Below are 19,290 nucleotides of genomic sequence, written 5' to 3'. Positions count from 1 at the left end.
AAGAAGACTGGAGAATGAAAATGTGAGCGGGCACAACAGTAAACTCAGAATAATGCATGAGGGGGTCCTCAAATGGGGAACAGCCTCCTGGAAGGAACTCCACACTCTGCTCCCTTCCCTCCCCCCCACACCAGTTCAAAGGAGAGGAAAATGGGGATGGGGCAGCCCAGCAGGAAAAGAGGGGTAGAAAACTCAAAAGCAGTTGGTGCCCGAGGTGTGCTAACCACGGAGCACTGAGTAAGGTCTAGGAGGGGCTGGGAGACCACAGAGGGTGGGCTGCAGGGGTGGCTGGGAGGATAGCTCCGCCCCAGTGAGAACAAGCTGGATGGGCGGGAGTCAGCCTCAGTGTCTGCACAGGGAGCTGCCAGGCGGATGTTGGAGACTCGGCACAAAGGAGGCCACCCTGGGGGACCCACTCTCGGGTTACAGAAGTCTTTGGATCACGAACGAGAACGTAGATAGGGAGTCCCCATTTTGAGGACAAAAAGAGACAAGCCCAAAGGTGGGGGCAGCCCTGGTCATACCAAAGCCACAGAAGGCTCTCCCCCAGGAATCTTAGTCACAGAAGAGCTTCCAGTGGATGCCGAAATGTTCATTTTCCCTTGCTGAGAACATATCATGTGGAGGTGCCTGGGTGGCTCCGCAGGCTGTGTCCAACTCGGTTTCAGCTCAGGTCATGATCTCACCATTCGTGGGTTGGAGCCCCGTATGGACAGATTCTCTTGTTTCCCTCTCTCTGCACCTCCCCTGCTCTTTCTCTCTCAAAATAAATATGGAAGAAAAAAAAAAAAAAAAAGAATCTATCACGTGGCTACATATGGCTCATGTGGAAACAGTGAAGAATGAGATGGCCAGAGCCCCTGCACTCAGGGAGCTAGAACAGTCCATCACTAATTAGGTTGACTCATTTTCTGGGTTTGGAGTGGTTTTTGGTGCAGATGTGAGATCCAGCCCACCCCTAACTCTGGCTCCCAGCAAGACAAAAATAACCAGTTTGCTCTGCGTCCGGAATTCTAGACAGTCTAGCACCGCTTGGATCCTCCTTCATCCAGAGAACCAGCAGTGCATGCTACAGATGGAAGATGGGGCAAATACCGCGGGCACACGCCAACCAGAGAGGCGACTCACAGACTGATAAAACAAGAGAAGCCCACTTGGGTGGTTTTCTAGAAGCTTCCTCAAGACGGCAGAGCCCAAGAGATGAGGCCCCATTGCTTCCTTCCACCTAGTTCATGTCTGACTTCTACACATCTTCCGTTCAGAGAGAACCTGGGCCCAAAGGGGAACACGCTTATCCGGGAACACAGAAAAGAGCTGGTAGCAGTTGAGTGTTTCCTTGGTTATAGACACAAATAAATCAGAGGGGAACGGAGGGGGACCAAGATACGAGTGCGCCGAGGCCAGCGTGCCAGCCAGCCATGATTTAACCCAGGCAGCGGCTGGCTAGGCTTTCCGGCTTCCCTGGGGGGTGCCCCTCACTTCCCGGGGCCCAGGGCCTGCCTCCCCTGGCAGCACGAACACAGATCTGGAACTCAAGCTGCCGTTCCGGCTGCTGGTATAAGGCTGGCTCCCGTTCTGGCTCTGAGGATTTCGCTCCACAGGCCCTGGCCAAGTCCTTGACAGCGAGTTTTTTTCCCTTAAGCACGTTGTGGGGAGGGGTGGGGACAGATGATGCCCTCTATTTGGGATCAATACAGTAATTGTGTTGGGCAAGCTCTTGGGACTAACTTCATGGAAAATGCCGACAGCCTCGTGAATGAGAAAGTGCGAACACACCGTACGGGGAGAGCCAGCCAACATGTCACTGACGCTTGTGGGACAGAGGCCATTTGGCAGGATCCGCTCCTCCAGGGATCACGATCTTGCGTCCCGCGTGGGACGCAGCAAAGGCTTTGGGCAGGAATGAGCTGGTGGCGGGTCCCAGCTCTAAAGGCAGACCAATGTCACCTAGAAGAGGTCATTCAACTGCCAAGTCACAACAAGATGAATTCTGCAACCTCCTTCTACCCAAAATCTAATGAGGCTCCGAAAAGATACTTAAATTTTACCATATGAAGAAATGTCACCAACTCGTCTGAGACGTATGCATTTTTTTTTTTTAAGGTGATAGGATTTGGTAAGCAGTATGCTGTACTGATTTGATACAACTGTTCCTGTGGTTTATTTGTTGGGGAAGGGGGAAGCACAAGAAATACCTGTTCCACATACTCTACTCTTGAATAACATTACTAAGTCTCAAGAGGTAAATAAAAAATGACAAACATGTGATTCTGCATTGCATCGCGCTTCCCAGTGCCTGCAAGCCCTGCCTCTGAAGCTCACGACACCTGTTTCTGATGATCTTGGCAATGACAATCAAAACATCGGAAGCTCCCCTCTAGGGCAGAACCTGCCCATCACAGAGACATAAATCTTCAACACACATTCTAAACGTGTTTCAAATACCTTTCAACATAACCCCGCACATAAACAGAGAACCAAGGAAGCTTACCATTTGGCCATTAGCTTCATTTTCTCTACCGGCCAAGAGGAAAGATTTATGTAACAGGATGACTGAACACCTGTCCAGCCGTGATTTCAGCCCTAAGGGCTTCCAGCATGAGGTATACGCTAAAGAGAAAGGGTTCTGGGTAGCTTGGCTTTGTGGTTACATGACCCCTATTTGAAGACTTACGGAAAAGATTCTGGGGCATTCCCTCACAGAGGCTGGAGTCTTCCTAATGACAAAGAATACAAAGCAATTTACCCCAACATTTATTACTGCTCGATCTTCAGCGCGGGAGGGAAAACAAGGCAAATACTGCCCTTCTAAGAGACGAGGAAACCATGCCGAAGCAAAGCAACTTTGCTTACTTACAAGGTAAACGGTAGAATTATCTGGAACCAGGTGACCTGACTTCTCAACACTCCTCTACACATGTATGTGTGATCTGAACAGCTGGCAGACTCCTTCGCCCAGTGAACTCGACAGACTCGAAAAACACAACAGAGGTCTGGGATGTAGGAGAGGTGGTTTTGTATGTCCACAGGCCTTTGGCATGACAGCTGCTGCTCCGTGACAAAGCCATCACGTATGTGGTACCACGTACAAATGTTTGTAATTTCTAGTTTAACGAACAAAGGACACCAGGAATGTTGCTCATCAAATCCCCAGCCATACTGGTGTCCACACGAGGTCTGAGCTTTGGGGGCAGCGAACTATTGGCCTTCAGAATCGCAAATGTAGCTCCTGACAAAACCCTGCACCTTGGAGGTGGGGTGTGAGACACAGGGCACTGGCAAAGGGGTGAGAATCTTCTTAAATGAAAATGGTTTTGCATCGGACTGAACTCTGTTCACAGTCCCCTGTAACACTGAGCAAATAAAACATTAAAATGCCAAAGAGAAAGGATGGGCTGCTCCTCCAGGACTCAGTAACAGGAAAGACAGGCTTTAATGCTCATTTCATTTCGGCAGTTTGTTTAGACAGAGATAAATCATGCCTCGGGTATTTGAAACAGGTTACTCAATACCAACATCAGCTTCAAATATTAACCAGGGTCTGATCAATCAGTCCGTGACCACACAGACCACTAACTGGAGATTTAAAGTAAACAAAAAATACTCACTCCGGATTATGACTTCATGGAAATCAGGGGACACGCATCTCTTTTTAATTTGGCAGAAAATTAAGAGTAATTCTAAACAACAAAGCTCATTAATACACAGATTTCCCCAGGAAACGAAGACGGCCAAATGGCAACCTGAACTTCAGGTAACGTCAACAATTTGTACCATCACGGGATGTAGTCATGTTAGTGTGGGATTAAGGAGTGGTCAGAAACATAAGGGGGAAAGTCTCAGGCTTCCTAATACCCTCTACAGAGGACTGCTCTGATAAAAAATACACATGCATGGGATAAAAAAAACCGGAGAGTCTCTGTGCTTCGATGTGGTCCCAGCCCAGAAGACCACTGGTCTCTACATATTTGTAAATAGAGACAAAGAATTGGGTTTGAGTTTATCTACTGTGTACCTGTTTTCCCCATGCGAAGCAGTGAGCGTAACAAAGAGGTCTCAGCCAGAGGCTTCTCAAACTCTGAAAGCGCTGGAGAATCCTGTGGATGCGGATCTCATGTGTCTGGGGCCTGGGCTCCTGCATTTTTCTTTTAATATTTAAGTAATCTCTACATCCCACGTGGGGCTCCAACCCATAACCTGAGATCAAGAGTCTCAGGCTCTTCCGACGGGGCCAGCCAGGTGCCCCCTGCCCCCGCATTTCTTTAAATTTTTTAATGTTTTACTTATTTTTGAGAGAGGGAGAGAGAGTGTGAGCAGGGGAGGGGCAAAGAGAGAGGGAGACACGGTCTGAAGCGGGCTCCGGGCTGTCAGCACAGAGCCCGAGGTGGGGGGTTCAAACCCACGAACCGGGAGATCATGACCTGAGCCGAAGTCGGATGCTTAACCCACTGAGACACCCAGGCGCCGCCCCCGGCTCCTGCATTTCTAATACAGCCTCCCACTGCTGCTGGTGGGTGCATGGCCAACGCTGAGTAGCACTGGTCAGGGCAGGAGGAAAACAGCTGCTGGGCTGAGAACTCCCACCTCTGGGCAGAGTTCTTAGAGGAGCCACTGCAGGGACTGGGTTGTCATACTGAAAGATTTCCAAAAGGCTGTTACCATTGCATGAGGGGGAAAGACTCGAGTAACACATTTAAGAACTGTTTTTAACAGGAAATCGGGACAAAGATCTGATTTCTAGGAGCCACAGACATATTTGTCAGTCCCTAGAAAGAACCTTTTCCGGCCGAGTGGCTTCTTTGTAGGAAAAGGGAAGCTGGCCCATTGGGCACCAAGGGAACTTGTTGACAAGTCTTTACCTTGGGAAAGAATACGTTGCTCTGTGTATTAATACACTGATGCTCCAGCTTCCCTTTTGGAGTGAAATAAAAGACTGGGATCTAAAACCCAATTAGCTACCCATGATCTCAACCCCCGAGTCCCGCCCCTGTGCTGACAGAGCTCAACGCGGGGACGTCTGGTTCCTAGGATGGCTTTCAAGGGTCCTGTGCGGAGCTCTCACTCTCCCACACGGGCTCGTTAAAATGCCCCCGCCTCTTCAGGGGGCACAGACTGGAGACACAGCAAACGGGAAAAATAAGAAGTTATAATTTGACCAAAGAGCCATATTATTCCGATAAAAAGAGCTATTCATAAGGGCTCTGCCAAGGTTGCTGGTCCTCAAATTGAAACCTGCCTCCCTCATCCATTATCTGAGTTTAAATTTTTGTGCGTAAAACAAAGGGGGGGGGGGGGGTACCTGTCATGAACCGAAGCCTCGAAAAGTGTTTGTGAGAGACACGCAGGAGTCAGCATCTTGGCCCCGAACACGCACATACACAACTCAACAGAAAACAGCGAAACCAACTTGTCTTAAGTCCCATTTTAAAACCCCTCAATATTCTTAAGAATGTTGTTTTGGTTATGAGTTAATAACAGTAATCCGGAAATGGATGAAACGACACATCCCCTCCATAGGCTTTTTTTGTCTTATTTAAACAAAATGATCTAAATGCCCTTTCTGGGCATTTCAGGAAGAATGCTTTCAAAAAGAGAAGCGAGATCCAAGAAACAAACAGTAGACTTGGAGAACGGAAAGAACACATTTCTATAAAAACCTTGCGTTATCCAAATGGTACTTTACTCTTCTGATAGGGTGTGGTCAGAGTTTTCTAAAGTGCAAGATGTACTTGACTGCCCAAATTCTGAACGACGGCAAGATCAGAGGAAGGTGCTGTCACAGGTAACAAACGTTTGCCATCCTTTCTGTGTGCACGAAAGCCAGGGCACTGAAGCCAAAGCTGAGACCCTATCCCTTGCTCACTGCAGCAGACACGGAGGTGCCTCCTCCTCGACCCGACACTAAGAGAGACCAGGGGGCAGCGGGTAGTGTGGGAGCCGACACAGAGGAGGATAATCTGAAGACACTTTTCCACAATGAAGGCAAGTTTCTTCACTTTCATGCTTTATTCAAAGTAAAATATGAATCAAAGACAGGTATTGGTAAGCAGGTTATGTCTCTAAAGAATTACTTTTTAGTTCAGAGCAGAATGTTGTCCCACCTACTGTGATACAAATCCTTTATGGACCAATGCATCTGGTATGAAGTGCGAGCAGGGAAATATAACAGAACTTTATTCCCTCCCGTGACTATAAATCTCATATGTAAACATGATTTACTGTTACTGCTACTAAACCGGTTCCGTCTTTACTTGCCCCGCCCGCCCGCCACCCTCTCTTAAATATAAAATTTGAAACATTTCCTTCAAGTCTGATGTCCGTCAGTGCAATCTGCTTTATTTGACATAAGGCATTTGGGACAGTCACTTCAGAATAGTTTTCTGCCTTTTGGAAGAGTCACAGGATGGTTTAATTCTTAAATCCATCTTTTCGTTAATGCCCTAACATATGTCAAACGTCTCTCTTCCCTCCTGGTCATTTCTCAGAAGTCAGCAAGTGTCCAAAAGATTAATGTCCAAGTAGACCAGTACCTGGGAAAAGAAACACATGTGGAGGTAGAGCTGTGAACTGAAAATGAAGAGTTCAGGTATTCCATTTGCCAAGAACGCATCATCACCAGGGAATATCCAATTTAATGAGTGAGCACAGCAGCCCCTGGATGGTGAAGGGTAAGAACAGAGCAGCAGACTCCAGGCTTTCCGCTAAACCACGTTTCAGTTGAAAGCCATGTGTTTCCTACGCGGTATCTTCGCACAAGTTAATCACATTTTATTGATGCTTTCATTTGATGGCCATTTCTCATAAAGACATTTTTTGCTTTGTTTTGTTTTGACCACTTCTTTGTGTAGTAACGTGTAGACAACAAAGCTGCATTGACAGAAAGGCTTTACTAAGGCTAGTAGCTTTGCTCACTTATTTGTTTCAGCAAAGGACCCCTGGTGTTTGATTAAACTCACTCCGAGGCAAAAAAAAAAAAAAAAAAAAAAATCACAAGCTGCCACAGACCTCTGGAGTAGGCCAAAAGGAATCAGAAGGGCAAAGGCTCAATCTGTAAATATCAAAGATCTGTATTTGATGAATTAATAAATACCATCGGTATATACACAACTAACAGTGGCCATGATGTGACAAGACACCGCTGTGTCTCCATCCAAAGTCGTAATCCAAGAAATGCCTGAATTCTAAATGGATGAATGAAACCTTTTCACTGAACTGGATAGAATTCAGCAAATTCCTTCCCTCTAATTCTCATCAGTCACACACGAAATGTTTTGCTCCAAGGTGGGACTGAGAGGAGGAACGGGGAAAGGTAAATATAAATGCCGTCAGCTAACCGTTACCCCAACCTCCCCACCCACCCGCCCCTCCAAATGAGAAAGAGAAAGCAAAATGGACATCTGGCACTACAGACTTTGAACACACAGGCCATAGCTGAGGCCTGAGTGCTGAAAAAGATAATGAAGAAGCCCGAATAAAAAATGCATTTAACTAAAATTAATTTCAGTCATGAGACTATATTGGATTAAATTTTAAAATCAAATTACAGCCTTCGCTTTAAGAGAAAATTACAGTAGGACTCTGACATTCATGAACAAAACATGACAAATGTAACTTACCTTTAAACCCTTCTTCTGGCATACACACTAGAAAAAAAGAAAGAGAGAAAAAAGAATTCCAAAATGAAAACACGGTCGTGACAGACAAGAATGCCTAAATTATTGCAATGCCTAAAGACAAAAAAAAGTTTATAAATAACTTTTAATTACTTTACTCACCCATAATGATTACCTTTGAAATTCTGGGTGAGAATAATCAGATGATGATCTTTCTCTTTGTTTTTACTTTTATCAAAGCAACACACAAGTCAAATACAGTAGAACAATGGCTGCAGCTAGAGCCAAGTTTTGCAGGACTCCAGGGGGGGCCTGGAGAAAACCGTGGGACAGATGCCCTTGGAGAGATGCTGTGTCTCTCTCACCTTCCCTCCATTCCCACACTCGAGAAGCAACCACTTCAGACTCATGTAGCCTTTTCTCCTGGTCTCTATTTCCAGATGATAGGCTGATTCGGTTGACCCTTAAACAACTAGTGGTTAGGGGCACTGACCCACAGCATGACTGAAAATCTACACAGAGCTCTGCACTCTCCCCAAAACTTAACTACTAACGGCTTTCTGTTGATAGCTTCACCCAAAACAGTCACTCGACACATATTTTGTATGTTATATGCATTATATACTGCATTCTTACAATCAAGTAAGCTAGAGAAAAAACATTAAGAAAATCATAAAGCAGAGAAAATACATTTATGGTGCTGCACATACACTTGTTTAAAAATGCCCATGTGGGAGTGGACCTGGCATTTCAGACCCATGTTGTTCAAGGTCAACTGTATTATTATTTCGTAACATTAAACAATATATAACAACTTCCTCAATGAACACTAAAGATTTAGTTGGTCTACCACCTGCCCCCTAACCCATGTCCCCTCCTGACAGTGGTATTTTTTGTTGTGAAGCCAGTCAGTGTCCAGTGTTTACATCACCTTTCACTCCAGTAACAAGTGCTCACGGTTGAATCCCTCAGTGCACCTTGGTCATACTTCCTGTCTGGTATGACTTTACCTTTCTGGGGGTGGTAATTGCTGCATACAGACGCTGGAAGACCTGTAAACCTCAAGACAGCCCTCCGTCACTTCCACTCTTCCCCGTGGACACGCTCTGCCGGAGCTGTGTTCCCTGCTCCGATCTGGACTGGGGGGTGCTTGCCGCTGACCGCAGGGCTTCTCTTCTGGGGTTTCCCGTCTTCTAGGGCTGTCTTCCTCTGTTGGATCCCTAGATTTTGGTTCCACCACCGACTTCGTTCTTGACTTGCACTCTTGTTTACGAAGAGCACACCCGTCCACGGTGTATTGGCAAACGATATTTGAGAGAGAAATATCTGGGGGCCTCAAACGCGAGGGAAGAACAAAATCTGTCTAGTTGTGGAATTCTGGATCAGAACTCACTTTTCCTCAGAATCCTGTGGGCACAGCTCCATCCACTGGTCTTTATGACTCTTTATTCTATGAAGGGGATTTGTTTTCCTCCCGTATCTCTGGATGCTTTTAGATTCACGAGTCCCTAGAATTTCACTTACTGCATCGGATCCTTGGTACGATCATTCTATATTTTCATGAAACCCTTTCTGTCCTCTCAACGTTTCTCTTATATAGTCCCTAGCTATGTGGTCTCTCTGTATTATTTATAGTTAATTTTTGAGCTTTCTTCTGCTTCCTGCATGGACTGCTTCATTTAGCTTCCTTTCTTGAGGCTCTTCATGGACACCGTTTCGTTCCAGACCCTCACTCTTCCACTGTCTGGTCTGGAGGTGCCCATTTATCCCTAGTGAAATATGAGGGCTGGTCAGTGGACACTGGTGGGCCTCACTGAAGGGTTACTGGGAGATGAAGCACTTAAAAAAAATACCTATCTGTAGGTGATTTTTTGAATTGGCCAGTGTCCCCCGAGTGCGATTTAGCTCATCGCTCCTGTGTGGGAGGCAGAGGCAGCTGCCAGCATCTGAACAAAGACAGGGGTGTTCTCCCTGTCTGCTATGTAACAGCCTCATTCTCGCCTTCAAAGAGCTGAGAAACACATCCTCGTTGCTCACGTGACGTCCCGGCGGGGAAGGCTCCAGAGGAGGGGCTTGCGCTGTCTTACTGCTTCTTACATAGTTTCCTCTTCTCAGGCTCTGACCTCACTCCCGCTGTCGAAGTGCCTGGGGTCTCCTGTGCATCTGTCTGAGGCTCTACAGTCAGAATTAACTTTGCTTCTGGTTGACCTTTTCTATTGCCAGGCTTACCCGTGTTTCTGTTTCCTCAGCTCAGCTAAATCATTACTACTCTGTTCTCAGCTTTCCATTTGCCCAATTTTTGCACACGCCCTTCTCTATGATCTTCCAGGAGAAAGAACGTAAGATTCCACCCTAACAACACGTAAAACTTTTTCAAAGTGAAAAGTAAAAGCAGTGTAGATGGAAACTTCACCAGGTGTAATTACCTCTCCTTCTAGCAACTTAAATTCCTAAAACAAATGTGTCTTTACCTTGCATGACATCATCCATTGCAGCATAATCTGCAATCGGTTCATCGGCCTAGAAAAACCAACGAAGACAAGTGAAAACCAGGGCAGATCCTCACCACAGGGAAGGCGGGTCCACGTGTCGACCGGTGTTTTGCTACAGGACACAGATACAAGCGCTGTCCGGTAGAGAGGCGGCCATGTCCAGGACTAACAAAGGATGTCCCCGCCTCCGACGATGGGTCTACACTCATCACTCCCAAACCATACATTATATGTGACACTGGTTAACTGCTCTTAAAAACACCTTCTGATGTGGAAATCTATTCCCCTGTGGTTACTAAGCACAAAATGAATGAATGTGAGTTAGGATGCCAGTGGTGATGGTGACAGGGAGCTGGTGGAAACCAGGTCAGACTGGTCCTCCAAAAAATAAGTTAGCTGAGAAAGACATTTTTGTTCCTCCTCGGCAGCAGGAAGAAATCACCCATTCCCCTTTCAGGACAGAAGCCAGCCCTGAGGCTGATGGCTAGCACAGACTCTAGCTGATCGTCCAAGGTACAAGTCCTCTGATAAGATGGGCCATTTCAAGGGTTTTAGACCTAGGGTCCTTAAGGGCTCAGCAATTCTAGGTTTTCAGAATAATTCCACAGAACCTACAGTTGAAAGAAAAGCAAAAAGGAAACAGGGAATGGGCAGGCGGTAGGAGTGCGTGGAGCAGTGGGTATTATGGGCCTGCTCCTTCATTTCCAGGGCCCAAGTGTATCTCACCAGGACTGAGGCTCCAGATACAAGCATGTATCTCACAGTTCAAAATAGTGAACAAATACAAATACTCTACCGGGTGACGCAATGGTTGTTTGCCACAGTGGGGATGATTCTGGCCACTGAGAAACCAAAGGGGCAAAGGCAAAGGACAAAACCCACCCCTTAGAGGAGGGTAAGGACAGAACTGGGCTAATGAGGCAGTTCAAGGACTCTTCAGGACCCTGCCTTTGCAAAACACTTTGCACCTCTCCTACCTACTGTACCTGAAGCCAATTTCCATGCCCTGGACAAAAATCCCAAGTCAACCAGAAGCATTTAGACCATCGTGGCCGAGCCTCATGTGTTACATTTGCTTCTCTGCTTGAGTGGCTGGTACTTTTGAGCCAAGAGGAAATGAGGGGATGGTTTAATACAAGTATGGTTAAGTAATTCTGCTGATCCAGAAGTCTGGGTGGAGGCTTAAATCTATATTATTTTTAACAAAAATGATGAAAACCCCACAAGAACCAGCGATGTTCTGATCTCCACTCAGTCTTGTGCAGCTGAGCCAGAGTGGGAGCGTCTGGAGGCCAGTCGCTTACTGGCACAGCCTCCCGAGGACCAGAGGCGATCTTAACCACTGTCGCTTGTGGGGACAGGTCATCAAAGTTTTCTAGAATTCCTCACGTAAGGAGCCGTTACCTACCTTTAACAAAATCACAGATTCGGGAATGACGCCAAGGGTGCCGAGGGTGGCACAGTCATCACTTAAAATCTTTCCATCAATTGACAGATTCTGGTCAAAAGGAGCAACTGAAAACGCGTGCATGATCTGTGCCAATATAAAAGAAAGCGTGTATGAGGCAAATAATACTGAGACTTACACCCTACTGGAATAAATGAATACATGGATACTTTAAACAAACAAACAAACAAACAAACAAAAGTCCTCAGTACAAAAGATATTACTCCTTGCAATCAGCCCACGGGCTCCACTCCTACGAAGACTAGAGTCCTAGCCTATCTGAGAACATCCTTAGGAAGCCTGGTAGAGAACAATTATACCCACGGACCCTTTTGTTCTGCGCATTGCCGCCTCCCCGAAGGAGGGGGAGTGGGGAAATCAAAGGAGCAGGTGGACCAGGCTGGTAGCTCCTCTGGTTTTAAGGCCTCAGCCAGGACGTGACAGTCACTCTCCTCATGCCCAGGTCACACGTCCTTTTAACAGTCAAGTCAAAATTCTTTCCTAAGACCATCTTTAAATTAACCAGCAGGCCATCTGGATTCTTCCTTCTGTCCTAATTTCTTTAGCAAGCCTGGACTACATAATTCACCCTTGGGACTGCTGTATATTCTTAGATAGTCTTGCCTCTAGGAACCAAAATATGAATTTCTTAAGGGAAAGGACCCCTTCATAATTCTAGCCAATTATTAAAAAATTAAGTACATTCAGAGGCCCCTGGATGGCTCAGTTGGTTGAATGTCTGAGTCTTGATTTCAGCTCAGGTCATGATAACCAGGGTTGTGAGATGAAGCCCCACATCAGGCTCTGTGCAGAGCGTGGAGCCTGCTTGGGATTCTCCCCCCATGCCCTGTGTGCATCCCCAACCTTCGCTCTAAAATTAAAAAAAAAAAAAAAAAAAAAAAAAAATTAAAACATTAAATAAATTCAGAAAGACTACTATGCATAATACTTAAACATTTTTTCAAATTCACAAAAATGTCTTCTTTTTTTATCATTTCTGGGTAGTAATTACCAGTGGGCAGGTAAGAAGTTTTGGCCTTGGACAGGAGCACATGGGCACCTTCAATGATATGTTCTGATTTGTAACTTGGAGGGTGCATTCAAGAGTATTCATTTTATTATGCTTCGTAGCTTACTTATATACTCAAGTGAATGTTTTATTATATGTATGTTTATTACCAATATCAACGATGGTAAGGGAAAACCATCCTAACCTTTATATGCACGCTACTCTACTCTCTGAATCTGGAAAGATGAAGAAGCCCTGAGACAATTGTGTGTATAATAGGGCCCAAGAGCATTCCAAGACAAGAAAACTGTGACTAGAAAAGTGATTTTCATTATGGCATACAGAAAATTAGGAACAAGGATAACAACACGGGCCTCCTCCATGTTAGGCCTGAATCTTAACTAGACTTCTCAAAAGGACACAAGCTTCTGAGAAACAGGTGGCTGTGGGGTGCCTGAGTGGCTCAGTCGGTTAAGCATCCAACTCTTGACTTAGGCTCAGGTCACGGTCTCATGGTTGGTCAGTTTGAGCCCCGTGTCGGGCTCTGCATTGCCAACGTGGAGCCTGCTTGGGCTTCTTTCTGTCTCCCTCTCTCTCCCTCAAAATAAACAAAAAAAAGACAACACAGATGGTTCTGTGGCTAACATGCACTGACATCATCAATCAACTGCCTTTAAATCAATAAGCCTATTTCTTGTAAGAAGTACTAATAGGTCACTTCTACCGAAGCCAGCCCAGCACACAGGAATCAGGCAGAGGTAACCAGGTTACCAAAGAGGAATCGGGAGGAAGAAAGCAGAGTTACAATGGAGGTGTCCATTACGAACTTAATGTGGGCAACATTACAGCTGCTCGACTGTAGGAACGCCTGCTGGTATTCCAGAATACTGAGCGTCTTTGCACCAGCCCCGTGAGGTTGGACAAAGCAAACACATCCAGACACGAGCACCCTCACTGAGGGGTGGATGCTCAGGACTTTATGTATTGAGCACATGGCCAAGGACACTTAACAACGAATGAAGCTTTTATTAAGAAGCCACCATGAGTCAAATGCTTCGTTCAGTGCGGGAAATAACAAACATTGAGTGAGGAACCCCACATGGGAGGCGTTCAGAGAGTGAGGGCAGAACATGGCGGGGCTGGTGGCAGAAGGTACATGTCAGATCTGGGGAGCATGGAGGACAAGAAGAGTCGGTTCTACAGCTGGAGGCCAAGGCAGGTTTGTAGGAGAGGTGCCATGAAAGATGAGCAAGTGTTTGCTAGTGAAAAGAGCACACTCTACTTCAGAAGAAGGGAATAAGCCAATCAAGGGCACGGAGGCCTTTGGCACAATAATGCACAAGCCGTAAAAATGCCTGAGTATAATTTAATAGTATATAGGTGCAGGATGCCTGGGTAGCTCGGTGGCTCAGGCGTCTCAGCTCAGGTCATGATCTCGCAGCTCTTGAGTTTGAGCCCTGCGTCAGGCTCTGTGCTGACAGCTCAGAGCCCGGAGCCTGCTTTGGGTTCTGTGTCTCCATCTCTCTCTCTGCCCCTTCCCTATTTGTGCTGTCTCTCAAAAATGAATAAACATTAAAATATAACATATATTACATAGGTGCAGCATCCCTAATCTATGGAGCATACGAGGAACAACCATATGCTGTCCTAAGGGGAACAAACCCTGTCCTAAGGGGAAGCCACCCTGCGCTACTTGCTACGACGCAAGGGTGTGTGGCCTAAAGGAAACGCAGGGGCGATGGCTTCACCTGGCAGCCATCCATCCTCGGCACCACCGTTTCCTCCTTACTAAGGCAGGCAGCACGACTGCTCAAAACGTGTCTGCAGGAAAATGAAATGATACAATCGAACACCAAACATCTTCTGCAAAGGGAGATGAACCGACTGTAATTCCATTTACTTTACGGTATCAGAGGTGGCTGAATTAATCATCAGGCAAGACAAACTTCTTAAGGTTTTAAGCAACACTAAATGCGGATGTCTAGAATAAAACATTTACAATTTTACAAATGATGCCATCCTATTAACTTGGAAATGTACTCTCTCCATGAGGAAAGGCTCCATCAAACGTAAAAGAGGCATTACATACTTTAAAAACAAAACAAAACACCCACCACCACTAACTGAGGGCCACACTCGTGCCCACCACAAACCCCAGTGCTGGCCAGGCTGCCAGGCAAAAGGTCACATCTAGTGGAGGCTTTCAAAGCTACCACCACTGAGCAGCAAGGGGAAATTACATTTCACTGCCCTTTCCTTTGACTCTGGATCACGGCGGCTTCAAAGCCCGGGTGGGGGAGGAAGGACACTGCAAAGGACCCACCGGAGAAGAGCACGTTGGGGGTTTCATCTGAACCGCCGGTGGCTTCTAACAGCTCCTCCGTGCAGGTAACATGTTCCTAAACAGAGGTTATTTCTGCTGACTTTTGATTTGTTCTTCAAAAATGGTAGTCCATAATAAAAGCAGCACAGGCTTTTTAAATGTCTTTATCCACAGGGGCTCTTTTTGTAATTTAAAGGTTTTGAATGTTCGAGGTTTACCACTGACAGGCAAAAAGCCGGTGACAGAAACAGGCTTTCTCAGATGTAAAAGGTACAATAACAGAGTAAAGATATTATGCCAACACGTTTATTTTCAGAGCCATGGGTTCAACTAAGGGAAATACTGTTCCCAGGACAATCTGGAACATATAACACCCTCAAAGGAAGCCTGTATTTTTGCCTCAATTACAATGATAAATATCAGCAGCAAGAAAAAATGCAGAACCAGTAAACTATGCCACATGAAAGCAGCAAAGAGGGAAATTTGGTCGACTTTCTGGATATATATCAGCGTCTGAAACCGATTAGGGGCCAGATTTCTTTTTTTTCTTTTTTTTCACGGGCATCTTGAACTTATCAGAGCCTCTTGACTAGATTTTGGGACATACCACTCATTTACAGTATTTTAGTATTGATACGAAGAAATAACAAAATCATCTAGGATTTTCAAAATGCCTACACAGCATTCACTCAACAATGCTTGCTTTTGGGAGGGGGGCACGAGGGAGTGAGACGGAGACGAAAACAATCTAAAACAAATCTTTAAAAACCCATTTGGAAAACATCACTCTATAAAGAGAGGTAACTTTAAAATTCTATCAAGTAGACTTATCTGACACCAAAAATATTGTGGTAAAAAAGTTCCAGGCTCACCCAAGTGAATAAACGATGCAGTAGCTGCCTTTTATTTCCCCTTAAGTTTCACAGCAGATCCTGGTAACTGGCTCAAATACTTATTAAGTGGTCAAAGGAAAACATACAGCACAGTAAAGTGAGGGAACAATTACCCCTGAACAACCTCCGCGTTCAGCACATTACAGGGCTCTCAGTGTTTCCCATAAGCTACTCAGAACTTGCCCACGGTTTCAGAATCCAAACCACTTTCACCTTCACAGAAAGAAAGATTCTTGGGTATTTTGTGTGGCTTCTTAAAAATTTTAACTTATTTTTAAGTAATCTCTACGCCCAACACGGGGGCTTGAACTCATGGCCCGAGATCAAGAGTTACCATGTTCCACCAACTGAGCGAGCCAGGTGCACCAGATCTCGGCTATTTTGAAAACTTTTTTTTTTTTTTTTTTTCAAACCTCGGCTATTTTGAAAACTTTTTAAAAGAGTTATTTCAATTTATTGAAATTTATTATTCAATTTATTGAATATATTATTCAATTATTCAATTTATTCAGGCGTTATTCTGAAATCAAAAGAAAATCAACGGATTAATACCAGGAGGATCAACCCTGAAAGAAAACAGAGACATACATAAACACAGGGCAAAGCAGGAACGCAGGAAGGTCCCTTCTAAACCAACCTTGTATTTTCCTCACCTGAATTTTCAATTCTTTTAGTGTCTGATTAGCAGAAACAAGAAGTGCTTTCTCACCACGGACTTTTCTATGTCGCATACTGCGCCGAATGACTTGCTTTTGATAGGCTATGTAATTCTGATGGGTTATCTTTTGCCGCTTCGTCCCTCCATTGCTCTAGAATAAAAATCCAGAACAAACAGCACTGAGATGATCCGCTCTGTGTGACCCATGCTCATAAAGTTCATCAGACAGACAAAAGCAATTTACTTACTGGTCCCTTAACCACTTGAAATTCAGTGTCAACAATGAGTAGAAACTCACCAAATCCTTACTTAGTAGGCTCACACAAAATTGGAAAAGAGGATGTGTGAGATAAACCAGTAACTGCACGTAAGCGGCAGGTTTTTGTTTTTGTTTTTCTTCAAAAAGTTACAATAAGAACATTTAAAAGCAAAATGGTACGTTTGAACCTTCAATCAGAAAAACACATGTGATAAACTAAAAAACGTTAAGATTACTAAATTTAATCCAGAAACAACCTGAATCGTAATGTTTGTATTACACGATTTCTTTTGAGAAGGCGAGGAAGCTAAGTATAAACAGCTGAGAACGTTCAAAAGAAAAGACAGTATTAACAAAGACATCAACTTGGTTTGACTAAAAACGGGACACACTGTGCCTCTTGATGGGATCAAGAAAGAGCTCTGTGAAAGATCTTTGTGAAAATTTTTAGACCTGAATCTAATCAAACATTGAGAGCTGATTTCCAATGTACAAAAATTACAGAGACCAGAGAAACAAACTGAAATCAATAATGTATGGGGGCGATCAGCTGGATCAAGGATCAGGGACAATCTATACGACATTAAAGGTCAAAGAGGAAAAGAAAGGGGGTAAGGAGGTAGGACTGGCCTTCTAGCTATAATACAATGTACATACACCCTGACGGTTGCTTGGAGGAGGAAATACTATTTTACATCTTTGGGATACCTGGAAAATTCTGAGTATGGGCAATAGGACACTGCCTTACTTATATGCTGCTTTAAGTATGTATGTATTTTTAAATTTTAGAGAGAGCAAGGGAGGGTGGGGGGAGAGAGAGAAAGAGAGAGAAAGAGAGAGAAAAGAGAGAGAGAGAGAGAGAGAGAGAGAGAGAGAGAGAGAGAGAGAGAGAATGAATATGAATCACCAATAGGCTCCATGCTCAGCATGGAGCCCGACTCAGGGCTCAATCACACAACCCTGGGATTATGGCCTGAGCTGAAATCAAGAGTCAGATGCTCAACAAACTGAGCCAACCAGGCACCCCTGATTTAAGTATTTAGGGGTGAAAATGCATGACAGATACTATTTACCGAAAGATAGTTGGGCAAAATATGCAGGCATACATACATACATATATATGGATCCAGAATTCCTAATGCGCCAGTCTTAAGAGAAAAATGATAGATAAGAGCCAAATGTCTTTCTACGACACCCCCATGAACACTTCATAAGGAGGCTAAGAGTCAACAGTCTTCTGTTAACCAGGCCAAGGAGTGAGAGGCACAAGATTCCTCAGACAGTTTTCCCCCCGCTTTAATTAAATGCGGATGAGGTAAGCCCCAGGCCCTGGCTCTGGTTTCTGCAGTTGTCACTGAGTGTTAGCTGCGCATGAGCAGAGTGGATCAGGGGCCATTATGGACACAGATGCCACACACTCATTACTAACAGAGATCCAGGGATTTACAAAGCAAATAAGAGCACTGGCTCAGGGTGACACCTGCTGGCTGGGCTCCACGCAAAGCCAGGTTTCGCTCTAGCCCCGAGGCTACAGAGATACACAGGTGGTTCTAACATTCGTTAACAAGTTATGTGGGGGACGCCTGGTTAAGTGTCTGACTTTGGCTCAGGTCAGGATCTCACGGTTCTGGGTTCAAGCCCTGCGGTGGGCTCTGTGCTGACAGTTCAGAGCCTGGAGCCTGCTTCCGATTCTGCGTCTCCTTCTGTCTCTGCCCCTCCCCTGCACACGCTCTGTGGCTCTCAAAAAAAAAAAAAAAAAAATGTTTTCTAGTGTTCATTTAAGTTATGTGGCAAGTGGAGTTAAGGAAAAAGAGGAGCACCGGGACGTCTCAGTTGGCTAAGCATCTGACTCTTGATTTTGGCTCAGGTCATGGTCTCAGGGTTGCGGAGATCGAGCCCTGTGTCTGGGGCTCTGTGCTGCCGGTGCGGAGGCTGCTTGGGTCTCTGTCTCTCTTTCCCTCTGCCCTCCCCTGCTCACGTGTGCACATGCTCTCTCTCAAAATAAATAAAAACACTGAAAGATAATAACTTAAAAGTTGATGAAACATTTTCCTTAATCTCATCCGCAGAAATGAAAGATGAAGGTGGACCTAAATTCTCCAAATTAGGAAGGATAAAAATATCTACAACGTATCCAATTTTACTTTAGAAATACAAAACACAACCAAATTACAAATCCCTCGGCATTAGGCAAGATATATTTTTTAATGGCTCTGATTTTAAATGGGTCCAAAAGCTTTTCCCAGAATTATTTAAAAAAAAAAAAAAAAAAAAAAAAAAAAGAGTCTAAATCCAACTATGTGACAAAAACCAGCCCACTGGTTTTAGATGGCTTTCAATTACCTAAGCGATATCTGACACTGGGTGCATTATTAACCTGAACTGTAGAAAAGGTCAGAGTCAAAGGGACTGGGTTGATCTAGCTTAGAGAGGGAAAAAAGAGGATTTGTTCCTCCCCATTAAGGACAAGTAGAGATACATCATTTCCTATTACAGGGATTTAAAACCGTAATTACAGAAGCTATCTGTACTGAACTGTAATACATTACAAAGAAAATGTCTGAGGACCCTGAAGGTCTGGAAAAGCTTGCCATTC

At 45.0% G+C, this 19,290-nt stretch overlaps 1 protein-coding gene across 7 annotated transcripts in view; it reads right to left on the bottom strand.

Moving 5' to 3' along the window:
• Positions 1-5,982: 5,982 nt before the first annotated feature.
• The window catches only part of USP48 (ubiquitin specific peptidase 48), a 115,434-nt gene continuing 102,126 nt past the window's right edge, over positions 5,983-19,290 (bottom strand). For all 7 annotated transcript variants that reach the window (XM_060621773.3, XM_060621767.2, XM_060621769.3 and 4 more), the window contains 5 exons: positions 16,431-16,586; positions 11,514-11,639; positions 10,085-10,133; positions 7,617-7,643; positions 5,983-6,530 (listed from right to left, as the gene is read on the bottom strand). In XM_060621773.3, coding sequence (XP_060477756.2) covers positions 6,508-6,530; positions 7,617-7,643; positions 10,085-10,133; positions 11,514-11,639; positions 16,431-16,586 — 381 coding nt within the window. In that variant the 3' untranslated portion in view covers positions 5,983-6,507. The remainder of the gene's footprint in view (positions 6,531-7,616; positions 7,644-10,084; positions 10,134-11,513; positions 11,640-16,430; positions 16,587-19,290) is intronic.

Source organism: Panthera onca, chromosome C1 (genome assembly GCF_046562875.1).
Source record: "Panthera onca isolate mPanOnc1 chromosome C1, mPanOnc1 haplotype 2, whole genome shotgun sequence".
NCBI lineage: Eukaryota > Metazoa > Chordata > Mammalia > Carnivora > Felidae > Panthera > Panthera onca.
The sequence above is the reverse complement of the archived record's forward strand: the minus strand, read 5'-3'. Positions and strand labels throughout refer to the sequence as shown.